The sequence below is a fragment of the Apteryx mantelli genome, chromosome 14 (assembly GCF_036417845.1).
Source record: "Apteryx mantelli isolate bAptMan1 chromosome 14, bAptMan1.hap1, whole genome shotgun sequence".
In the NCBI taxonomy this organism is placed as follows: domain Eukaryota; kingdom Metazoa; phylum Chordata; class Aves; order Apterygiformes; family Apterygidae; genus Apteryx; species Apteryx mantelli.
This window is the reverse complement of record NC_089991.1, coordinates 841,629-867,901: the sequence shown is the minus strand read 5'-3', so window position 1 is coordinate 867,901 and position 26,273 is coordinate 841,629. Positions and strand designations below refer to the sequence as shown.

Here is a 26,273-nt window from a genome sequence, read left to right as displayed (position 1 = left end):
AAGAGATCATATGATTCCAAGCGTAGAGTGCAAGCAGGAGCCAGCAGAGCTGCTAAAATAATACTATCAATAATATATGATACAGGCTGCAGTCAGGAATTTCACGAAGTCCTAAAAAACTTAGGGAATATTTTAGTTACAGCCCATCCCAAATTATTTCTTATCTGGTAGCATTTAAATCACCTTTGAAGGTACTTCCTACATACTAATGTAGGATGGGTGCCTTCTGGTTGTGTATATATGGACAGAGTAGTGCATATCCAGGATACAGCTGTGCATGCACAAAAGAGTATCTGAAAGATACCGTGAAAGCGCAGCCACTTAGCAAGTATTGCACTAAGACAAATTAGCACTGCCCATTAAACTATTCCAGAGAAGTCTGGCCAGGTTTTAAGATCTTTGACGTCTATGCAGAGAGGACAAGACTTTGGATTTTTCAGGATCTCCACATAATAAACTGTCTGGAATTCAAGAATAAAAGGGTTTGCTAGGAGGTGAATGCGTAAGTAATTTACATGGAAGCCTTTGAACTCGTAAGAATCTCCCCTAGCATGTGCAAGATGTGGTTGCTTTTTACATTAAAGTATCCGTCTTATCTGGCTTCAGCCCTAATATAAACTAAACATGATTTTGCCACTGGTGAGAAGAACGGAGAGATGCTGCGTGCTGAAGTATATACAAAACTACCACGCTTCCCTGATGAGTAGCAGACCTAAACTATACCCTACACACAGTAATAATCTGTCCAGGCCACTAAACAGCTACTTGGATGGTGAACTTTGTAATGCAACAAATACAGGGGCAAAGTGAGCCAGAGGAGAAAAATTCAGAGTATGAAAGTTTGCCCTTGGAAAACACAGAACATACGAATTAAACTGTGACTTATGCTATTTTCTCATTGCATGAACTGAGTGCTGTAACATCCCCCTCCAGCATTTTATGGGAGATAGACAGATACCTCCCCTATTGGGATAAAAATATGCTACACTCCAACGTCGCCACCTTCACACAGGCATCTATAAATAGTGACTGTGCCTTGGTATTTTCTTCTCCTCCAGAAACATCTCCAACTCCTTTTTCAATTTGACAAACAGGATTTAGATTGCTGGATCTTTTTAAAACCTTATTCAAAGCGACCTTCATGTTTGCTCCTAGCAGGAGCAAACACGTTTTTTGACCCACTCACTGTGCAACATCCCTCCCCAAAAACAAACAGTTCCTATGCAGTCGCGGTAATGACTGAATAACGCAAGTCACATCAGGCTTGGGCTGGACAAATGCTGAGCATACATTACAAAAAAGGGGTCTCCTACAAATACGCATTAACTCTGGCTTAGGAGGTGGCACCAGCTCCTTTTCCTCTGAAAAGGGAAAACATGCTCCTGCTGTCTAGCAGCTGCTACAGGCAGTGGCTTACGGGGCAGGCTGTTGCACCGCAGAGCACATGCCATGTCCAGCTGTTCCATCAGCTGAAGATGAAACCGGTTTCTTCTGCTAAAAATTTTGTGTGGCCTTGTGACCATCTGGGAGAAAGGATTTACCCCAGTTCTCCTCCACAACTATCAGAATTTGTCTCATTCTAAAAAAAGAGCTAAGTGTGCTTTGACTAATTGTTTCCCCACTGCCAGCTTGCACCTTCTATAAATTTATCACTGTATGTCTTTTTCCTCTGTTGCATATAGTTTTAGCATATTGCATGTACTTTAAGGAGACAGTCGATCCCTTCAATATTGAGTGCCTGACAATATGCACCCCAAAAGATGTGGCAGATTCAACAGCACAGAAACAAGAAGCTTTATGGTAGCTATGAACATTGCTGCAGACACTGAAAAACCGGCTGGTGTTGCACACAGCGTGGTAGCAAGCCAGTCGTTCTCTTTTATTCAAGAGGGGCGTAAAGCAAAACTACAGCCTCAGAGTTAGGGAACAAGAATTATTTCAGGTTCCCCGTGAAAAAGCTTGAAAATAAAACACAGTTTTGATTAGGAAGAAGGATGGAACACCCAATTTCACTTAAAATATGAGGAGCCCCTATTATACTCAAGTCAGGACAGGATGAAGTGATAGGCATTTTCTGCACAGAGTTGGAATGAGTGTGTAATAGTCCTACAATGGTTAAAACCTACGCTTTGGTTACTGGCAAACTCTCCTCTGTGCTTTGAAAGGGGGAACAAGACTCCTAGCTAATGAATCTGGCAAATAGCAGTGGACAAAAAATTCCTTGACCAACCTCATTACTGGGAGCTTGGAAAGCCTGCAGTGATATTTATCTTTCTTTTGTCACAGATCAGCTCACAGTTGCTTCCCTATGAATTGCACAAATGTTGGCTACTAATACTAATGACTATTCCCCAGCCATTTAATGCTGTCCAGAAGCTTCCTTATGAACTCTTTCCGTTTAGCATCAGGGAAATTCTGACATGGCTCTACATGACAGGAGCAGCAAGATTCCTCTCCAAGTGAATCAGGAATACAAATGGAAAAGGGCTGTTCTAAGGTGATATTGCGTGGTAAGAAAAAGCAAAATGACCGCCACTGTGAAATATCAGGAGCCAGTTTCCCTGGTTTTACAAAATTAGGTACTGAACTGCAAACACATAAAAGTGTTTTAATTTGTTACCAAGGCAATGAGTCAGACTCAGATGGCAAGTCAAGAATAGAATAACAGGATTTCTGCAGTGTAGTATGTTCACCTATTAAACATCGCGGTCAGCGAGGAGGCTGAAAGTCTGAGACTCTTCGTCCTCTCTCTGCTAAGCTTTCCCCACTGGTAGCTAGCCGTCATCTTGAGGACCACGAAGCTCCAGCCCTCTGGACTGACTTTGTAATTGTCATCTCTGAAGGGAGGGGACAAGAAAAAGGCACATTCCTGTGTCAGCTATGCTTACAGTCCAGAGGCAACGCTAAAAAATGATCTGAAAGAAGAGGAGGCTAGATCTTGACAAGAACAACGCTGACCCATTGCTTCAATTTCAGCTCTTCTCTTGCTCTTTACTTCTGTGTTCTTCTCACTAAACTAAAGTGCTTCCTCTTAAATGCTGGATTTTGTTTTGTTATTATTTTTCTGGTAGTCAAACTCCATTTAGCATCAGGACTCCACTGGGCAAGGCACTGTACAAATGAATATATATATATATATTTTTTAACACTTTTCCTCAGGAACTTGTAAAGTAGATATTTGAGCTTACCTTTTACTTGATTTGGGGAAACCTCCATTTTGTTTTGATACCAGGATCGGGGACACAATTTAGGGTTCTGGTTTTAAAAGAGAGAAATATTTATCCTTTAGAAATAAGATCACTTTGAGAGGCTTTGCTTTGGGTCTCAGACAGCTGATGTACCCAGAATTTCCTATTAGCTTTGCAGAGAAGAAAAAACAAGCCTGTTTGGAAAAAAAACCCAAATATGTTTGCTTGGATCTTGCATAACTCAGTTCTAGAATTTGTCTCATTTAGGAGATGGAAATACAGAAAGGAGAAGAATGGCTTCTTTTCTCACACCCGATCTGGATAAGAGTAAACACACGCAAGACCATGCAGACAATGAGCTCTTTAATCTGGAGCTAGTGTTGACGCAAGGCCCAGCAGATCATCAACTTCATGATGATCGTCAATTTACCATCAAAATGCCTGCTAAGGGGAGGTTGCAGAGTAATGGAAAGATGTACCATCATTAAGAACTTCTCTGAAATAATATGAAAACAAAATCTCTGGTTGTAGGGAAAACAGAAGGTGCAAGGCTCTGTCAGTTTTTAACAGTGGTAAGAACAGGGCACAAAGACACCAACATTTTGCAAGCTTGCTAACTTCGCACTGAGCAGGTGGAGCAGTGACTAGTTCAGTCCACAGTGCTCCATTCCCTCCACCAGGACAGCTTGGACTTGGAAAGCATCCATCATCTCTAGTTCTTGTGTCCCTTCAAGCAAGTGAGCACTGTTACTCCTGGCATTTGGTAGCATTAGGTGATAGGAGAAGTTAGTGTATTTCCCTTTTTCTAGCAAAAGGAGACCTAGTGAAATAGCAGGAACGGAGAATAAGGCTCATATCTAGGAACAGAAATAGAATACCGATTTCTTATTTGTATTTTAAATAGCCATTACTAAGAACTGTGATTCTGAAGCACAAAGCATCATGACTGGGCATGCTGAGGGCTGACACATTTTGTTTTCGATGAGGCTTAAAACCATGACACACAACTTAAACACTATCCCAGATTGCTGACAGCAGCAGAGACAAAAAAATCTGATAGCAATAACCATGAATGGAAGAGGCGTAAAGTTTCATGCAAACACTGCAGCTCAGACGCAGCTGCTGTAGATACCACCAACAGCAAACTTAGTGCGCCCCTCATGAGGTGGTTCCTCACTACAGACAATCCTTTCCCCGACAATCTCTTCTCCTTTTCCTCCTCAAGAAAAGATGACTTCTTAGGCCTGTCCCTGATCTGCCTTTGCCTAATAACGCTGTCTGCACAAAGGAATGTGCATTTATGAAATGAAGCCAAATCCAGGTGTAATTCTTGCATTACATGTGTCTTGGCACTAATTCTGCCTCCCTGAAGTCTCTCCCTGTGGTTTCACACAAAGTAATCCTAATATGGCATTGTCCTCATCTGGAGCTATTGTGAAGTGTTACTGAGAAATAGCTGATGCGTTCCACCTCAGGGATGGGTGCATTTCAGCAATGAGTCATGCAATTTCTGGATGTAGAATTCTCTGAGCTTCTTTGTGATAAAAGCTGCTCTGTATTTTCTTTAATCATTTTTCCCATTTTCCATGTCACCTCTGCAGTACAGAACCAGAATGACAATAGACAAAGTTCAGAAGTGACGTAGTTTTGATGTGGTTGCATATCAAAAGCATATTAGTTAGAAGATTATATAAGTGCTCCCATTTACCACTGATGTCACACCATAAACAACTGTGGAGGTGCACAAATGTAGCAACAGAGAAATTAGCCCTATAAGCCTCAGTGACAGGCTCTAATACAAGCTTTTCCATAATCCTTTGGTTGCTTTTCATCTCTTTAGTCTGTAAATTACACCCACTTACACCTGTAACTTAAGACAATGTTTTCCATATTCAGTTAAATCCATCTAATTTACATCTCCAGCTTCCCCATGAGTGAGCACCTGCTCACACAAGGGTTCAGTGTGGCTCATTAGCTTTAGCCACAAGCAGCTTTAGCCTTATGTCTCAGAGACTTGAAAAGGAAATAAGGCAGATTTGGTGAGCTCCATGACGGCACATTAACAGGAGGACTGGCTTTGTTCTCCCTGGTGCACAAACAGTCTGTTTGTGCTTGGAAGATGCTAGCAGTCCTCCTTAGGGGAGAAATAATGCAGAAAGCACCCAACTGTCTGAATCCTCAGAATATAATTATATGAAAAGATTGAAATGACAAGTTCACTTTTGATGGTTTTGTTCTATGTGACAAGGTTGAAGTTATCTCCTCTGTTGAAAAGCAGAAAAACAGAATTGTAATGGCAATTAATTTACATTCAAATAGCTCTTTCAATCCAACCGGATCCTAAAGAGCCCTAAAAACTGTGCTAACTGATCACACAAAGGAAACGGATGTAGGACTCATTTGACCCATCTAAAATGCAGTCAATCTTTAGCATGATGTTAAGGGATGCTTGCAAAAAGTTAGTAATCAAAATGAAGGGTAGTTTTTACAGTTTACCTTTCTTTACAAAAAAGTGTTTCCTTTGGAGTCAATATGTAAATAAAAACCAGCTCTCCATTTACAGTAATTAAATCACTATTCATCATGAATACAGCCTGGATATTGCTCTCAGATCTGCTCTGGACTTCCTGTTTGCCTTTGGGCAAATCATTTAAACTCTGCCTGCCAATATTCCCCAAACATAAAGCAGGGATAATATTTCCTTCACCCCACCCTTCATCTCTACTGTCTTTTTAGATTACTTACTCTTCAGGGCAAGAACTGCTTGTTACGATGTTTGTACAGCGGCTGGCACAGTCGTAACCTCAGTGGTGGCCTCCAGGTAATACCATAATATAAATGACAGCAGTGACAGCTGGCTGTCTAGCTCTTGTCATTGAGATCTGTTAGGCTACACGGTTGGGTCAGAGCACAAGCTTTCCATTTCCCACTCGCTTCATATATTCTGGAATATTTCCATTTGTGCAGTGAAACAGCCTGTCACATGCACTGCCAAGGTCCCCACAGCGAAAATCACATATACATATGCACACACGATAGATACACAGGCCTAAACAGCTACTCGTGCAGCTCTGGATTGCTCACATAAACACAGGTTTTGGGAGAAGAGGCCAGTTGTCCTTGTGACGCAGATTCCTAAGCAATCAAAGGAACTACAAACAGATCACAACAGCTGGCGAACGCTTGCTTTTAATATCGCTGATAAATATCATGAAGACCAAATATTAGTTACATGCAAACTAATAATAAGCAAAACTCGCTTGCTCTGTTGCACCTCCTTTCAGGTCACAGCACAGGCTCCTCTTCACTACAGGGGCTGTGCGCTCTTCCCTGATGCTCTTGGTCACCCCAGGCCAAAGCAGGGAGGAAATATGCCCTAACACTTCTACTGCCAGCCTTAAACATCTCTAGTGCTCAGCTCTGGTATCTCAGGCAGTGAAAGGTGCTTTCACCTATTACATATCACCTCTTTACGCCTTGTAGGAATTCTTTAAATACAAGGAGAAATGTTAAGTAGGAAGAGCTTCCTCCATCCTTTGATATTGATACTTTTTCTTTACTCCTCAGTGGCTTTCGGAGGCGGGTGGCAGGGGGGTCTTTCAAATACCTCAGTAGAGTTTAATATTTAAACTATACTTGGACTCCTGCTTACCAGGCACAGAGCCAGTATGGTGCAGTTAGAGGCAGGCAGGATCCAACTTTACATGTTTCTCTTAAAAATGAGTCTTAACTACCAGCTCCCAGCATTCCTAAGCTGCAGTCCTCAGCATAGGTGGATTTTGGTCACCTCTAACAAATGCCAGAAAAGTTCCAGATAGCTCCAAGGAATTAGAGGCTCAAAAAAAAAAAAAAAAAAAAAAAAAAACACTTGCAAATTGAACCCAAAGTGTCTAGTGGGAGAGAAATCAAACTGGAAGACATCCAGGATTGGATTTCTTTTCTTCCTGGCAAAGATTAGCACCATCCTAGAAATAATTTGTTCTTCTCAAGGAGGCTGTTATGTGTTATAGAAATCATGCATCTACAGCAATATCACTGCCTCTGCACAGCATGGATATTTAACTCTTTTGCACAAAAAATGCAGTGCTGGAACAGAATACAGAGTTGCAAGCACAGCATGGCAGTGTGTCACCTTCCATTTTGGCTCAGGACCATGCACTAAAGAACGACCACATCTCCACTCTGCAGCATCTCTGCTTCTCAATGTCCTGCCAGACTTCTTGGGAGACACATCTGGGGCTGGCCTTGCTTTTCACAGCTCATTTACGATGTTCCAGTTTTATTTCTGGTCAGCTGTTTTTTTTCCAGCCTGACAATGACTGAAGCCTAATTCCTTAACATTCAATGTAGAGCAGTTCTCCAAGTGCTACTAAAATTTCTGCCCTTCAGAAGCCAGTGCTCTACAGACGTTTAGCACATGAATCTGTTTTCTTATACACAAGACCCTTGGGAATAATTGCCTTCCTGCAAGTGAAGTTACACCCATGAAACTGAGATCAGAATCAGGCCCTTATTATTTAGTGCAAAGACATTTTGTCCGTCTGGGAGGAGACCGCAAGCTTGCGATGGCTTTCTGTATTCTAGGGAATAGACGCAGGGAAGAGCAACTCCAGGGCATTCCCTTTGTAGCATTACTAAAATCAGAGCTAGGAAAACCACCTGGGCGCAAGTCCAAACTTGTCTGAGACAATTCCTAATCAAACCTGCCAAAAGTCCCTTCAGCCTCATGAATCTGTCTCCACCTCTTAAATCAGCAGTGAGCTACATGAGGGTTACGTGGATGGCCAGTTAAACATTGCTGTCAAACTGAGGTGCATTCACTTCTGATGAAGTAAGAAAATGTCCAAAATACATTAAAAAAAAAACCAGTGTTCATAAGGCTCATTCCTACTGAAACATATTTTCTTCCCCTTTGGAAGATAGCAAATCAGGGTAAACAAAGTATTTGTACAGTTTTTCCCTGGTGGACACTACCACCTACCAAAACACAGACCTGTGGCCTGATTTTTAGCTCACCAAGGCTGTTTTAACCCTGCTAGACTAGAATGAAAGTTTACAGCAGAGGAAGAAATGGCCTTAGAGCAATAGTCTGTGTGTATACACCACCTTCACAAGGGCAATGCTAGTTTTCTGTGACACACTCCAGTTCTCTGCTAGCATTGACCCAGGCCCATAGAAATAGCCCTGAGAAGAGAGCACACCTGAAAACGAACAATAGGCTATTCAAAGAAATCATTCGTCATCCATTCCTTATGCTCACCTATACAGTTGTTGACATTACTGGAGTGAGACTATTTGGGAAGCGGGAGGAATCCACTCTGACATCCTTAGCTTGGTCTCACTGAAGTTATTTGCGGTGAGCCTTGCTTGGAAATGGGATGAAAGAGTAATTGGCTCCCAACTGCAGAGAGGTTTAGAGCCTCATTCTCACGCCCATCTCTGTGTATCGCAGTCTGTTCTGTTCATGGAAATGGACAGCATCACCAACCGGGTCATGCTGCTTGTCACAGTGGTTTTAAATGGAATTGCCTGGGACAAGGTTTATGAACGCTCACAGCGTTAGCCAGAAATCTCTTCACTTCATTGTTCTTCCTAACTATGTTTTTCTTCCTTCCCTGGCAAGTTTTGATGCATCTCTCTGGTCAACCCCCTGCCCTTTTTTTATACCAGTGCTGTGATTGTGTGATCTTATAATAATCCAGTGTCACTAACAAGGAAGTTATAACTAGTTCATTTAAGATAATTATAGTGTGCATTTCCCCCAGCTATGAAGAGATGCTTTGAATTGCTTCCTTGCACACGCACATACACATTTTTAATTTGCTTCTTTGTTTTGTATGGAGGGAGACTCAGATGTGTTGGATGATTGCCCTAGCACAGTTGATGCCAAATGCTGAGAAAAAAAATAATAATAATAAAAAATCTTTTCTCCCATATCAGCCTCAAATGCACTAGCTATGGGGAAAACACACTGAGGTGCATCTGCTGTGATCACCTCTGGTGGTACAGTGGCCAAGGAGAGAAAAATATCTTGCATAAAGATTGCGCACTATATTGCAGTGATGTGACATGGAGTTTCTTAAGCCTTTAGTTTACCTGCTGCATTTTCTCAACTTAAACCTCATAACTGTTGCGTACGCAGATTTACAAGGCATTCACTAGCCCCGATGACTGGCCTCACTCACTGCAAGGAGTGGGCAAGTTTGTTTCCTAGCCATTCAGATAGCTTGAGATACCTCCTGAAGTGCTCTGTGATGAACGATTCATATTTCACTCAGGCATGACAGAAGAAAAAAATGGAGGAAAAAAAACAATAGAAAAAAATGAAGCAGGGTAAGAAGCAGGCAGCTGAAAAAGTTATGACCAACCACAAACCATGGAGACAGAGAAAAAGGCTTTTTAGGGGGAGAGAGGTAATTCTCTGTACAGTAATCAAAGGCACACATTTCCACTAGCTAGAAAAATCGCATTTCCTCAGCCCTGAAACACACATGAGTTTGGGTTTATAAACTCTAACTGGACAAGTCCCAAAGATCTTGCAATATTTCCAAAACATGGCATTGATCTATTTCTACTTGATACCGTGAAAAATATCTCTGGACGCTTTAATGTTCTAAATTATTCTCTTTTTTCACTCAACTTTCCATTAATTTTAGAAGCTTTCACATAGAGAATGTGAAAGACATGCCTCTTTTCCTTCAATTTAGTACTACTAGAGGTGCAGTACTGCATGCCATCATGGAAAAAAATCTTTTCCATTCACCAGTGCCTATTATTTTTTCATACTTGCTGCCTCTCCACTACTGGACAGCAATTTGGGGTTCTAAACACATGCAAAAGTTGATAGGAGTTGAATGACTCTGAAAATAAATTAAATAACCAGAAACCAGAAATTTATTCTACACAGGTTTTCAACAATTTTTAATTAAGCTTTACATGGAGCTTTTTGTAGCGTTTTTCCAACTGAACTTAACAAGAGACACTGAACCCAATGTTTGGGCAATATTTGGGCTGAACATCTTGCTGCCACTACCAACTCACGAGAATAAAATATTGCCTTGGATTAATAAAAGCAACTGGACAAATTAACAGGAGAAAAAATCCATCAAAACTTAACTACAAGGACACCACGTCTGACTCAGGAACTCGGGCACATTTCAAGCCCAGGAACGGGACTGGCAACGCACACAGCCCCATGCTACCTCCAGGCACACCTGTTCTTTATCACCAAGTTTAATTAGCACCCTGGTTTCTGCCATTACAATTAACCTACTTTAAATAAGGCTAAATAGATTTCTTGTAGAGGATCTAGTACAAATCTAAGAGTGGACAGAAACCAATCAAAGCCCGAGAAAAGAATCAGATTTTAGATATGCTTGGAGCTGCCAGCACTGCTGTGTTTTAGCACCATAAGGAACGATAAGAAATGACAGAAAATATCTATAGAGGGTTTCTACTTGCTTCTCCCAGCTTCAGCAGGGGTTGTTTAGTGCAGGTTTATTTAGTTACTTTTCTTTGTCTTTTGTATGTCTTATGAACATGCTAAAAAATGGTGACCCTGATGTACATCTTTCTGAACACTTCAGTTTGAAGATATATCATGTGAAAGTCCTCTGGAGGAGGAAAGCACCCTGTACAGCAAAAACTTCATTGGTAGCTCCGTGTGGGTAGATAAAGGCTTGTATTACGTCCTAAATAAAGTCGAGAAATCAATGGGGTTTTTTGGCTCAGTATCTGAGCAGACAAACAAAATTTAAAAAGGCAAAGTAAAACCTTGGAAAAAAATGACTTGGACTTTAAAAAAAATTGATTTGAATTGAAAGCGTGTACAAGTACGTGTACAAGTATCTGAAGGGAGGGTGTTGAGAGGATGGGACCAGACTCTTTTCAGTGGTGCCGAGCGACAGGACGCGAGGCAATGGGCACAAACTGAAACACAGACACTTCCATCTTAACATGAGGAAAAACTTTTTCACTGTGAGGGTGACAGAGCACTGGAACAGGTTGCCCCGAGAGGTGGTGGAGTCTCCTTCTCTGGAGATATTCAAAACGCGCCTGGATGCAATCCTGTGCAATGTGCTCTAGGTGACCCTGCTTGAGCAGGGGGGTTGGACTAGATGATCTCCAGAGGTCCCTTCCAACCTCAGTGATTCTGTGATTCTGTGATTCTGTGAAAGAGGTTTTTGATGAAATGAAGATCTTGAAAAACTTAATTCCAAGTTAATTTCAGTTGGTTCCAAAATGAAGTGCTTTGTTTTGCTATGGCTCTTTTAATCCTTCTCCTCTTTTTAAAATGACATTGATTTTTAAATATTGATGATATTAGAGTATTAAAATATTAGAAAAAATATTTGGGCAGTTCCAAAGAACATATTTTGAAAATGTCAGTTATCAAGTGCTGAAACAGTCCAGCATGATTAAAATGTTCTCTTTTTATAAAATTAGAAATATGCATCAAATATGTGACTTCATGACAACATCAGTCCTTTGGAAACTTTTAATTCTGAGGTGTTTTTAACTGGGTGTTTGTGGAGAACAAAGACTGGTCTCCTGGTTCTAGTCCCATCTAGTGGATGGGGAAAATTTGGCTGATTCTGTTCTCAGTGATAACAAAAGAATGAACTACTGTATTGCACCCAGATTTGAGCTACTTCCATTTCTAATCCTAAATCCTAGTGAATTATAATGCCAACAGAGACATTCCTTAGATTACAATGAGCTTTAGAGGTGAACAGTCTCTCATACATCAAAGAACTATTAGCATTATTATAATTCCTTGACAAGATGGCAATGAAAGAACAGACTAATGTTACTTTGTGAGTGCTCAGAATTAGCAACAACTTCCAGAATACAAAAATTCTTGACTACTTGATAGATGAAGGGAAATGAACCTCATCTGTGGTCTCCTGCTGTATAATTAAGCATAAACCTAAGTGTTTCCCATGAATAATGTGGAAAAATCCAAATGCACAAAGGCAGATTGAATATTTTTTGGATGCTGAAGAAGCATATAAGTGTTAGCATTAACTACTGTACATTTACCTCCATAAAGGGTTTGCAACAAATTTCAATGAGTGAATAGATGTGCTCTGCTATATGAAGTCACGTGCAAGGTTAGGTCTGTGTCTCACGTGCCCAGACTGAATCTGCCAACTGACTGAGGAATTGTAGAGCTAGAGGGGAAAGTAGAAATGAGAATAGAAAGAAAAGTGCAGAAGACAGGATGCGGAGTGCAGGGCTGCTGAGTGACAGAATTAGACAGAGGCTCTGCCAGGCGCAGGAGAAAACCTGTATGAAGGAAAGGCAAGAAGTGAGTGGGAGGAGAGGAAGGAAGCTTTAAGAACTGAAGAATGGCTAGAGATAGGGGGGCGCGAGAGGCGGTGTAGGAAGAAATGACATAGAGATATATGTACAACTGAGATTGTAAAGATCTCTCACAGTGAATAGATTCAGCCTAATCTGGAAGAAGGAAGTAAACTGCAGAGAGGATTTCAGGGGGACAGGATGGGAAGAAACTTCATATGTTGCATTTTGGATAGTTTATAGGACTGGAAAGTGCAGAGAGATAAACTTGTAAAGAATTAATCACTGCAAGTTCCAAAAAAATAACAATGGGAAAGAGAAAACAAGACTTACAGAGAAACTTGAAAAGGAAGAAGCAGTAAGATTTGAAAGGGCATAAAAGTAAGAGGAAAATGTTAAAGGAGAGGTGAAGAAATGAAGGTTATGACCATGCTTAGAGGGGAGAAAAAAAGAACAGTCCATCATCCTTCATCTTATGCTTGAAACTGCAGGGAAGCTGCTGCATCAGTTGTTGCCACATTCCTCAGTTGAGGGCAGAGCACTGGAAAGCCTGTGCAAAGGAGCTGGCAAGGCTAGAGGTTTCTCACCCCACGAGAAAGAGCAGCTAGGACAAGAAATGCCTTCTGGAGGCAGGCCACAAGCACATCAGCGATTTGATTAGCCAAACGGTTCCCTACCACATGGATGGCCTCAGGAAGCTTTGAATTTGCTAATGCTAGGCACCAGTGCCACCTGCCAAGGAAACACACAGTTGACTAGGCTTGTTCCTCCCACCAAGTCTCGGTACCAAACCACAAGTGCCATTTCCATTTATTTCTGTTCAGTCTGAGACTGCCAGACTTGCCTGTCCGCTGTGAAGCAGGTTGTTCACACAGGCAGTCTCAGCCAGGAGCTGCGGCCCAGTCCTCCTGGTTTGCCGCACCACGCGAGCGTGCAGCTCGTGCTCCGCATCTGGCATCAAGAGTCTCTCCCTTCTCCCACAAAGCGAGGCAGGTCAGCGTCAGTTGACTCAGAGTCAGAAGACCCTCATAAATTCTTTTCCAGACAAATCAGCAGTTACTAACGGGGCCACATATCTCCGTCAAACTTTGCCTTACAGTCACACCACTTCAAATATTATAACAACTCTGAACAGGACCTACCTGAAACAGTTTAGCAGCCCTCTCATGTCCCATCAGAAGGTGCATCTCTTGTCCTTATGCAGCTGAGCATTGCCTAGAGGAACAGAGATAGTCTGAATATTCTGCTATATCCTTAAAGTTATACATTTATACAATGAAAGTCCTTCTTGTTTAGATATAACTCTCTTAAAACAGATCAGAGCAGGACCCAGCCCTAAGTTATGCACCTAAAGCCAAATATTACGTTACCCAAATATTGTGCATTACCCACAAAGCTTAATTTCAAAGAAGAACTTAGCGCATTTAAAAAAACTGCTACAAGCCGGAGGGACCAGGATTGAAATTCAGTTTGAAATCTCTGGATAGCACTAGTGCCATTTTGCAAGTTTATGTAATGATTTTTTATTTTTTTTTCCTATGGCAGCCACAAACTTGACAGACTTTGTAGGGATAAAAGGACATAGATCCAAACCCGACAGGCTTAGGAACCCGTCTCACCAGACGACGGCCCACTGCGGGGCACCCGCCTGGAGCATGGGGATGCTTCGTGTCTCAAGCAAGCACAGCATCACCCAGTGGTTTCTACAGGGTAACTCGCTGAAAAAACAACACATAATCATTTTCTCTAATTCCTCAATAGAGGATAGACACTAGGGAATGGGGGCACTCAGTAGTTTAAACAACAGATACATCTGCCTTTAGCAAAGACGTCTCTGGGGTTAAAAACCTCTGACCATGCAAGTACCCACCAGACATCCCTTTGGGGACACAACACGCATTTCCTCTCGGAGCTGCCCGAGGAAAGGCAAGGCCTCCCGTTTGCATCCGAGGCACGCAGCTCGGACATGGCTGGCGTCGAACCCGGGACCGAGGGGAGGGTTCTCGGGAGGAGAGCCCTTGGGCGCAGGACTTGGCGTAGCGCAGGGCAGGGTCGCGAGAGACCGCGTCCGCTCCGCGTTGGCCTCTCTCCGCGCGGAGGCGAGGGTCGCAGCGGCACGCTGAAACATCCCCCCGGCTCCCGGGACCTCCCGCGGCTCCCAGGAGCTCTCGAGGGCAATCGCTAATTGGGCAGCGATTACCCAACTAGTTCTTTAAGCACGGGGGGGGGGGGGGGGGGGGGGTGCATTTCGTCAAGCCCTAACGTCGTGAACGCATCCATCCTATCTAAATAGTCTTCAGATATTTATTCTGGCTTGCGCTCCCATCTCATTAAAATTAATTCACAAAGTACCTGATCACCATTTTTTTTTAACCAAAGGAAAGAAAGAATATTCCAGACTCCTTAGCATCTCATTGCTTGCTCACCTTTCCCCAGGTAGCAATAGATACGCATTTCGCTTCAGAGTTTCTCTTATTTTTAATATATTTCCATAACTCGTTCTCGATGCCTTTTATGTTCTGCTTTATTTTGCACCATAACCATTCTCTCATCATCCCTGTATGCTTGTGCTACTCCTTTTCCAGCCCTGTTTTCACAGGTTTCCCCCCCCCCCACCTTCCACAGAGCCTTTTTTCTTTTCTGGTCGTTCCTAAGGCAATAATTAGGAGCACCAGAGCGTCCGTCACCAAGTCCTGTTCCGAATGAGGTTTAGCGCTCCTAAAACCCTCTATCCTGCAGGTTATCTCCCCAAAAGACCCCACATTCTGTTTTTTTGCATGAAAAGACGTGTGTGTTCGGGTAGGCTGGGAACAGCAGCCCCTGCAGGCCCGAAAGAGTCGGCGCTTCCAGGCGAGCGACGCGCTCCGCGGCCGGCGGGAGGACGGAGCCCCGTTTCCGTCACCTTCCTTCTTGCCGGAGAGGCACTCTCTATATTATTAAGCCAAGCGCATCTGCGCTTGCTATTAGCACAAATTAACAGACGGGGTGACTTAATTAGAACTAAACATTAAATTAATCGCTTCCCGTTTCAGATGCTTTGAAGCAAATGCCGTACCTGGGGTTTTTCTCTCCTCGGTTCCTTTTCCGAGCAAGGTGCTGGCACATCGCCTCCCGCGGTCTCTCCCACACCTCAGGAACCAGCAGCCAGATCTCCCTCCTCCCCGCCGGCCACAGCGACGCGGACGAGGCGCCCCAGGGCCTTGCGCGTCCCCTCACCCCAGGGCCGCGCCGCCGCCGCTCCTCTCTGCCAGAACGGCTCCCCTCGGGGCGAGCTCGGCCTCCGAGCCGGCCAGGTTGGTCGCGGCAGGAAGTTTTTCCTCAGAAACGTCCCAAGTGCTGGGGAAGGGGAGACGCAGGCAGCCCCATGCGGCACGGCATGGCGCTCACGTGGGCGGCCTCCCGCCGGCGGCAGCGGCTCCTCACAGCGGTAACCCCTCGCCGCCGTCCTCCCCTCGCCGCCGTCCTCCCCTCGCCGCCGTCCTCCCCTCGCCGCCGTCCCCTCAGTGCCGCCATCCCCCCCGCAAGCGGGGCCCGAGGCACCATGGCGTTGCCCGTCCCGGCGCGGCCTGAGGCAGCAGCGGAGATGGCCGCGGAGGGGAACCCCACGGCACGCAAACATACGTAGGTATGTTTTACAAAGATTTCAGTTTTGTGGGATTTAAAGTTGCGGCTCACGGAAATAAGCCGGCTTATGAACTGGTATTTCATTATTTATGAACAAAGCCAGCCGGTTACTACCACTCCATTTTGCAGCCAGGGGATCCGAGCTGTAGGCACAGGCCAGTCCAAGGTCTCTGAGTGAACCAGGGCTGGAGGCAGAAATTAAAGCCTGTTTCAGTGCGGCGCCGTGTCCTATCCGCAAGGCCCCAGCAGGCAGAAATCCACGTTTTTATCCGTGGGGCCGGGCCCGGAGCCCAGCTCCCGCCGCCCCGCGCGCTCGGCCAACGGGCACCTCGCCCTAAAGCACACGGCCTCCAGAAACGCCTGCGACCAACAGAGCGGCTCTGCCAGCTCCAAAGGCTTTTTCTTGCTGTTTCCACACGTGGCGTTACAAACGCTGAAAAACGCAGAGGGATGATCTAGATCTTCAGAGAAAGTTTAAAAAGCCTCGTGTCACTCACAACAGCACTTCTGCTTAAGCCTGACCTGAACCGAGAGCAGCCCCTGGAGCCAGGAAGGAGTCTGGCTGCCCGTGTTCCCAGCACGTACCTCATGCAGCTGCCTCCTGCCAGCTAGGAGGCTAAAAACAGAGACTGGGGTTTCTACCTTAAAATTTAGGGCTTTATTCTACCTGGGAGACATAACTCCGGGAGAGGACAGGCTGCCGCAGGGCTTCGACAGAGTCCCCCGTGCTGTAAGGCCGCAGACCTGTGACTCCGTTAGATGTGGCCAGCAATAACAGTTTTGTTTTGGTGGTTTTTAACCTCATCTACCAGCAGGGGAGGGGCAGGCAGGACCTTACTCCGCTTTCTCCACCCCCACTTCAGACGCTCCCCTCTTGGTCCAAGGAATCCTTTGAAGGACACACTGCTGTATTTTGGAAAACAGACAGAAGCCAGTAAATGGATCTGTTCATTATTTCACATCAACTGCAGCAAAGGTCCCAGAGCCAGAAATAACATAACAGTTTATCAAAAGAGATTAAAGAAAATGAACCCACAATGCAAGATATTATTGAAGCGAAGAATCTGGTATGATTCAAGAACAAGCAATATCTGCAGCTATCCTAGCTCGCATAATAGTTTAGAATATATACTCACTGTCTTACTTCAGGCCAAAAACGATCGCTATTTGCCTCGAGATGAAGAGATTTCTCCCATAGGCATACTGTTGCAGAATTGCCTAGCATTTTGTGTTGGCCACTGTTGCAAATTGGATATGAGACTAAATGGACCACCAGTCTGATACATGATAGAAATTCTTATATTATATACAAAAAAAGAGTCTGTGCTAAAATAGCATCATTAAATGATCAATGCTTTATAAGTAAACATGAGACCTTTTGTTCTCATGATTGTTATTTCTAACTTCTCTGAGAATTGCAGATGGTCAGAAGAGTGGTCAGCTGGCAGCCATTCCTCTGAAGGAAAACACTTCCTTACAGCATTCAAGCACACAAAGCGAAATTCACTTCCATCTAAAGGGCCAGCAGGAGGACAGAACACAACTCTTATCCCTGCTGAACATCTTTTCCCAGTGTTCTGTATTTCACATAAAATTACGGTGTTGCAAATGACAACAACAAACCAATTGCTTATTTATTTTAGGATGGAGTTTTGTGGAACACACTCTTGTCCAATAAATCTGCTCGCTCACTCAAGGTATCTGCACAAGCACATAAAGATAAAAGCCTTTCAGTTTTCCTTGTTTCCTGTGTGCATAGTCCCACAAAATGCATATCTAGAACAGCTACATAAAGAGCAGAAAACATGAGCATATCTGCACTCATATTCTAGGAAAGATATGTGCCAGACTGCTCTCAAATTGTACCTCTTTGGTTCACAACAGTAAGTTCAGGGATGGCCCCAGTTTTCATTCAGCCATCTAAATGATCTGTTGTACTGTGTGTTACATGGAGTTTTCTAATATTAATAAAGGTCAGTAAAGTGGTTATTTTAAGTGAACTTTGTAGTTTCATTTTGATGAGAGTCAAGATGGTAAAATTCTCTCATCTCTTCTGAATGTGGTATCTCTCTTCTTTCCACTCATATTGTACTGCAACAACAACAACATTAAGAAAGTCTCTCTTCCTGTAATCCAGACTAAAGACAGAAATAAAGTCACAGTCACAATGTTAAAGTAGGGAGATTACCCTGGGAAAGTAGTAACCTGCACTTGCCTTGTTCTTCTAGTTTTTTCTGAAACATGCATTGCTGGCCAATTCAGGTGACAGCAAGTGGGTTAGCTGGACCACAGCTGTGACTGCCGGTTATTCTAAAATAGAAATATCTGAGTTCATTAAAATAGACATTTGATTATAGGAGAACTTATAGGAGACAGTAAGATCCCATGAGAAGACTAGCTTAAGGAATTAATTGTTTCTTAATGTTCCTAAACAAGCTCAGCCTGCTTTTCATCTTGATAGAAATTTGGAATAAGGGCTTAGGAGCTTGTCTTCTGTAGAAAAAGACATGAAGAAAGGATGTGGGTAGTTAATCACAATAAATGCTTGCTTAAGCCTTAGACCTCTAACTTTCTCCCAGTAATTACCAATACTTTTGGGACATTCTACCTACATTAAAGATCACTGTCACAGATGAACTCTAAGGGTTCCTTCTCATCCCACAGGTTCCACGAGCCAAGGCCCTATACAGCTACCGTGGGCACAATCCTGGGGAACTGAGATTCAATAAAGGAGACATCATCATGTTGCTCCGACAGCTGGATGAAAACTGGTATTTGGGCGAGATCAATGGTATCAGCGGTGTTTTCCCAGCCAGCTCCGTACAAGTCATCAAGCATCTGCCGCTGCCACCACCCCTATGTAGAGCACTTTACAACTTTGACCTAAGAAGCAGGGACAAAAATGAAAACAAAGACTGCCTGACATTTCATAAGGTAACACCATGCTTTCCGCAGCCAGAGGCTGGGCAGTATGGGTTGGGCTGTTTTTCCACTTTAGATTCTGTCATATCCTACAACTTTACAGCTCCATGGTATCCTTCTTTTTAAAATCCTAAAGCTCTGTACAAAAATCAGTAAGATTACCAAGCCCCACTATTATATCAAACACTGATGTCAGTGGCTGAAAAATCTCACACGTAACTTCCCTGAGAACACACACCGATATTTACAAAATGAGGAGCATCTTGAGAGGGATGCAAGCGCAATCCATGAGTAGCAATTTCAGTCCCTTGTTTCAGCTTCTCTGCAAGGCTCCTCTAATCAGTCAGGAATGGTTGATAGTTGCAGTCTACCTTCAGTACCAAAACACTCCAGTGCTATCTTTAAAAGATGCTTAATGACATATTAAAGAAAATTGCTTCCGAGTCCAGGGATATATTGTTTACACACCTTGAACATATTCAGCAACTCTATTAGAAGCATACATTCACAGAGTAATACCTGAACTTTTGCTGTATCTTTTTATTCCCCAGAAGTTACAGAGCTTGCATTTATTATCTGAGTACATGATTGTCTGAGTAACGGCACCTCCCAAAGTCCACTCTTCCTACAGTGTCAAAACGAGGTGAGGCATCACAGAGCAAAACAGAGAAAACAGTGCCTACAGGCATCAGTCTCCTAACAGAAAAGTCATCTCTTCTTCTTTCTAGCTGGCAGCACAGCTCTGATGTTCTTCTAGCTCTCACTGATGGAAACAGGCATGAGAGGGAGGCTTTGGAGACACCTGGCCTGGACCACAGTGTCAGAGCTGAATGTGGGGTGGTCAGGGGACAAAAAAAATCAAATAGTTAAGAGCCAGCTGTGGTTTCTGACTAAGAAGGGGAGGAACCAAAAGAGAAAAAACAGTTCTCAGAGCAGCATCACACATCACCAGTAGCGCTATAAAACATGGGTTTTCTCCTTGCTAGTGCAGACACAAAGAACCTGGAGAGCCAGCAACCCTTCCTTTGTCATTATGATTTACTTATTAACAGGAGGCACCTTCCTCAGTTTTCTGCCGTTTGGATTTGTTTTTTCTTTTTCAATTTATTTGTCTTTGTTTCACTGCTTACTCATTCTGTTTACTTGCTTTAGGAGGCTGTGCTCATCTCCACTCCCACAGCAAAGTTCACACATGGAGAGTTAGCACACATCTAAAACAAACAGATGCTTCTTCAAAGAGGCAAGAACATCCTCCTATACTCATGCTTTGCAACACCAATCAGTTGCTGTATGAAGTGTTGAAAGATTGGAGTAGTTACTTCAGTAACTTCCTTCTGCAATAACCTCGAGGAAACGCCAGGGCCAATACTGCGTCTTCCTCCAACTGAGCATAGCAGTCCTGGATAACTGGCCAGCGGCAGGGGTAACTGGGGAATCCCTCCTCTCTGCAAGCCATCTTAAAGAAATAATCTCAGCTTCCTGCAGCCCTAGCAGACAGGAGAACCTTAACACAGGCATGCTGGAGCCTTGGATGGGTGATGCAAGACTTGCATTTGTCCAAGGTGAAACACAGCCTGGCTTTAGACCAAAGTTCTGCTGGAGGCAGCTTGATCTAATTTTTCAAAAATAAGAGCTGGCTTCTGAACTGTGTGTTTAAAACAAAACAAAACAAACAAAAAAACAAAACAAAACAAAAAACCACCTCCAAAGCTTAAGTTCTTGCTGCCTGTTCTCACAGGAGTCCTGCAAGTTGCACCTGGCTCAGCAGGTAGCTTCTCTTCCTCATCACCTCTCACATCTGGACAAGACACCTCTATCTTTCTGTTTAACATCCTGCTGTTTGCCCCATCTTCACATATCCTTGCCCTGTCTCTGGGATAAGCTGACAGTAATTTGGCAACAAACCTGCCTGGAAATTTATGTAGTGATTCTAGCGCACTATCAAGTAGCAATCTCTTATTATGCAAGGAAGTAGCCAGCAGATAGCCTTGATTTTTCTGTCTGAACCTCAAGAGCCATTTACCTCACTGCAAGATTAATACAAAACTTCCACCAACTCAAATGGAAATTTTGTGCACGTACCCTGTGTGAAAGCAAACATTTTGGCCAGTAGTAGCCAGCCTCCTGTGCCACTTGGAACCTTGGAGTCGATAAAATTTTAGCCCCGAACTTTGTGTATTAGTTCAAAAGGGAGAAAAACATAAATTTGTTCCTGTAGAATTCTTTATTCCCTCCCTCCAAAACACACACCCCTGGCAGATAGCCTTAAAAAGATGAAATTAAAATATATTAAAAATCAACAAGATTTAATTTTTGCTGGGTTGCTCAGAGTGTAGGTCTTTCCAAAGAGATTTATCTATCTGTCAGTACAAACCAGCTTTTTTTCCTCTGGAGTATTTCAACTATTTCCACTTCAATAATATCAGGATTTTTCAACTCCTAAAAGTGATCTGATTTTCTTGGCAGCATGACACCACTTACCTAGACACTCGCATAGTTTTTTTTCCTTGGTACATAGCAAAAATGCCATTTTCATTATTAGTTCTGTGCATGGTGATTGTAGAAGAATCTCTGCATGATGAAAGCCTTCAAACAAGTTAAAAGCTCGTGTGCTTTTCATGCATTTTGCATTAGATTCATGTCCATGGTCCTGATTCAGCCAGGCTTGCACCTTTAAATTAAAAACATATTTAAGCATTGTGCTGAATAAGGGCAGACAAGCCTGTGTTTCAGAATAAATACATACCAAAAGCTTTGCTGAACAGAGGACTTTATAGGGGACACACCGCTGAGGCTATTTAACAAGGTTGCTTTGTGAAATTACAGGGTGAACCCATCTTCACACCTACTATCCACCTCTCCCACAAGAGACGGTTGGTAACAATATACTCCTGCCTTTCAGGGTGATATCATCACAGTCATCAGCAGAGTTGATGAAAACTGGGCAGAGGGCAAGTTAGGCGACAAAGTAGGGATCTTCCCCATCTTGTTTGTGGAGGTAGGTACAGTCTGTTCTCAGCCATGTGTTCAATCCATCGCAACACCGAGCAGGCAGCCCTGTGTCTGTACCCCCTATGGTTAAAGCCATTCTCCATGGGGCCCATTACAGCTCACTAGCTGTCTCTCGGTTTTAAAAAGCAAGAACAGCTTTCCCTCTCCCTCACTGAAATCAGACCGTCAGAATATGGACAGAATTGGGGTACAAAAATACCCAGAAAATTTCTGGCAGAATATCAAAATAATATTTATAATTAGTTCTGCTATAATTATGTATAATAACTATGTTTCACTGAGGACATGTATCATAAGTCCAACCAACTGACTTTGGATCACAAGGGCCTCAAGTTACAAGCAGCCTCTCTCGGTCCAAGCCAAACCAGAGCGTCAGAGGTGGCATTCATGGCCCTGTCAGTCTCCAGAACCCTTTAAGCCACCTGCTCTAATGATTTTTTGTTGTTGTTGTTAACACTGGCCTGGACATTAATTGTATTCCTACAGTGAAGCTTGAGATGCAGGGTGTATATGGCACCAACAAGAATTCCTAGAAAAAAAATTAATTGTAATCATCATAATTACTGCAAGCACTTCTTTGTTACTATTTTATAAAAGGACACTAGTAAAACATCTTATTTGAAGTTCTAATACATTTTGTAAAGTGTTTTTTCATTTAATGAAATCATTTTAATTCCGTAATTACTTATTTAAATCTGGTGTTAACAGAAATAAGTTAACTAGGACCATATAAAGCAACCAAGGAATTGGAAATAAATTATGAAGAAGGCAAAGGTAGGTCTAGTTTGGCAGATACAAGACTTTTCTTGGCTTTGACACTGAAATTTGTGCCCCATTTTATTCAGTTCCCTAGTGCTGAGTGAAGGCAGAAAAATGGTTCTGGTGTAGGCTCAGGTTTAATTATGTACAGGAATGACAATATTATCACTTTATATGTGTACACATGCGCACACTATGGTTTTTAAACCTTGATTTAAGAAGTGAGGGGGAGGGAAACATGAAAACAATCCATGCTTTAAAATGATAATGCTTGAGACAACTGCCTATTCTGTGTTAGACTAATTCCTGTTCATCCCAGGAGCCAAGCATATTGCTTCACATGAGTGGGCGAGAATCTTAAAGTTTTGCAATTCGTTAATGTCAGCAGTAAATCGTGATTAATTCCTTTGGCAGTCATCGTGGTAAAAAAACATTGTCACCACATGCCCTTTGCTATTAATACTGTAGTGATCAGCAGTTTCCAAGAAATACTGTTTAAATGTTGCCTCTATGCAAATTCAGTGCCTGACTCTTCTCTCATTAAAACCAATGGTTAAAAAAAGCTGTTTTTTTCAATGGAAACAGGATCAAGCTATGAATGTTTTGGCCTAGAGAGACGTAATTGGATCTAATTCTGCTCACAAACTATCCACTATCAGGGAGGGCTTCTCTAAACTAACGCCTAAAAGACGGCTGTAGAGGTTTAATATCCTGTTGTGAAATGCACCCAAGCTTGCTAGCACAAAATGGAAGAGGAAGATGTGCCCAGATCTCCCTTCTAATTTAGAGTAAAGTTTCTTATAACACTCTGCTGGAGAGTCAGCCATCTCCTCTTATACCTCTGCAAGTCAAAGGTTTTCATAAAAAAATGAAGCTTTCTGTAAAGCACTGGAGAGGAGTGAGGGGGGCAGGGATGGGGAGAAGACATTCAAGCCTCAGTAACGTTGTCTAAGCAACAAATTTTTCAAACCAATTTTAATTTGGCTGTCAGCTTTGTATCAGTAATTTTGCATTTGGGATTTGCCACAGAAAACATAAGAGTAACATAAAAAAGAGCTGCACATTTTTAAAGATCACCTATGATGTCATCTCAAATCTGAACAGAACCGCGCTTCTAGACAGGAAAACATAGGAAAAAGAAAAGAGCAGTCACTGGGCTGAATCTATGAAAAGTGTAACTTCTGAAATAGCATCATTAAATTTTTCTTCTTTCTGTTCCAGCCAAACACTACTGCAAGACAACTCCTACAGACAAGCAAAAGCCACTGGTCCCCTCAGTTTAAATGTGCATCACCTTTAAGAACAGCATCCCCCAAATCAAAAGGCACAGATTCACCAACTTTCCACAAGGTATCAGACTCGAGAAGGAAGAGCCTGAGACAATTCTCAATCACAACTGCCTTAAACACTCTCAACAGGATGGTCCATTCACCCACCGACCGGCAGACCTTGGAGATCAGCTCTCCTGTGCTCATCAGCTCCAGTAACCCCACTGTGGCAACCCAGAGCAGTGAGAAAGTGGAATTTCCTTATGGCACACCTGTCCAGGTAAGACAGCAGCAGTATGAACACTAAAGGAACAGTACTATGCTGAAATGCAAATTCTAGGTAGAAATGCTTGCTGTGCAGATAGAAATTTAAAGAGCTAAAGAACAAACAATAAAACAGCTCTTTTAGGAAGGATTAAGTCTGGCATTTAAGGATTTCTCTTCGTGGTGATATAAACAGTATGCCAAAACTTAAGTTAATAAATGATCCAAGTTCAATTAAGACTTGCATATTGTTTAGAAGACAGACAGATGACAAAATACCCCTGGTAACAGCTTCTATAACACAATATGTCACCTATGAAGTCCAGCAGCCTAGGACTTTCTCCTCTCCTTTTGAATTGGAAAGGTGTGTCTTCAGAGTTCAGAGACCCAAGGGAATTCATAAAAAGAAAGATTAAGTTATCAAAGTGACTAAATTTGGATAAAACACATTCCCATTCTGATTTCTTTCCTACAATAGTAAGCTGCACGGATAGAAAATGAGAAAATGGACAGCTTAACTTACCAAATAAAATATTTCCCATTTTAGAAAGATTAATACAAAACATGAATTCTCAGGAGAGTTAACTGGGCCTTGGCTTATTTACAGACACATGCCGATGTACATGCCTGAACTCATGCTACAAGCAAACATCTATTTTGCCATATTACAATGTTGATCCAAGATAGACTGCTCTTAATGTCTGCAAAATTAAAGCTAAAAACAATCATGGGCCACACTCAGCTGTGTTACTTCAGTGATGAGAGCCTTTCTTAGCTGATCTTGCAGAAGTTGCAAGTACTAGTATGTGTTGGCATAAACGCTTTTGGTGTTCCAGTTCCTATAATGCCAAGTTGATAGGTAATACACTGACTGCAGTCAAGGGGAGTTTTGCCACTGACTTCAGCAGGGGAAATATTTCACCATATGACTATGTCAGGTTACCAGCAGCATGGTAGGGCCTGCAGAATCAGGCCCTCAGTTATGAGGCAATAAAAGCCCAGTGAGATTAATGAAAAAGCTGCATTGTGTTGAGTGGGTCTGTACTGCCAGCGATTGTTTTAATGGCCTTTTCATCTGACACTGTGCTTACAAAAAAGTAGAAACCTGCTCTTTTTCTACTGTGTTTCAATTTTGTTGGTAAGCCAAGTACACAAGGAGCTCCCCAACCTCAAAAACTATTGACTAAAACCCAAAAATCTCTGTGCAGGATATCACATGTTTTGATATCCCTACACACAACCTTAGTTCTGCCTGGAAATTTTGTACAGGTGGAACCTGAGGACTTGAAACATTTACATAGGATTCCTGCACATTCAGCAGCCAAATCAAAGTGCTTTCTGCAACTAGTCTGCTGCAAGTTGCCCACTATACATGCACCAACCAGCTCTGCAGCGCGTGTACCATAGGGCTTATGCGTGTGGAATACATAAGATCTCCTGGGTGTGTACCGCACAGCTGCTCTGTACCTGTGCACTAAACCCAACATGCCAGGGGCTTGCTTCACAACTGGTTTGCAGGGCATATGCAGATATTTCAGCATGAGAAATCCTGTCCAGAAGCCTGGAGCTTCATTACTACATTCTAACGCATCATGTTTTCTCCAAAGGCAAACCATCTATAGAATAGGCTTCCTCACAAAAAGCAAAGATGTGCTATTCAGCAGTGCTACAATACCTGCTGAAATAATTATGTAGCCTCCTGCTTCTTCTAGCCAGGGTCCCTTCTTAAAGGCATTCAGGGTCTTTGCCCTATGCTATATCAGTCTGCTACCTACACCTATCCACTTCCAGATGAATGTTTTCTACCATGAGAGAGTAATTACCTTGGAGTCCTTGCCTGTCTATGAGCTAAACCTAAGACTATGCTGAGAGGGGCTGAATTTGCGGCTGAGATAATAAAGCTAGACTGACCTTTGGACTATATTCTCTCCTT

At 42.8% G+C, this 26,273-nt stretch overlaps 1 protein-coding gene across 1 annotated transcript in view; it reads left to right on the top strand.

Annotated features, from left to right (window-relative positions):
• SH3RF2 (SH3 domain containing ring finger 2) overlaps positions 1-26,273 on the top strand; it is a 64,468-nt gene that overhangs the window by 5,020 nt on the left and 33,175 nt on the right. The window contains exons 2-3 of the mRNA XM_067304931.1: positions 18,780-19,049; positions 24,030-24,356. Of these exons, the coding sequence (XP_067161032.1) occupies positions 18,780-19,049; positions 24,030-24,356 (597 nt within the window). The remainder of the gene's footprint in view (positions 1-18,779; positions 19,050-24,029; positions 24,357-26,273) is intronic.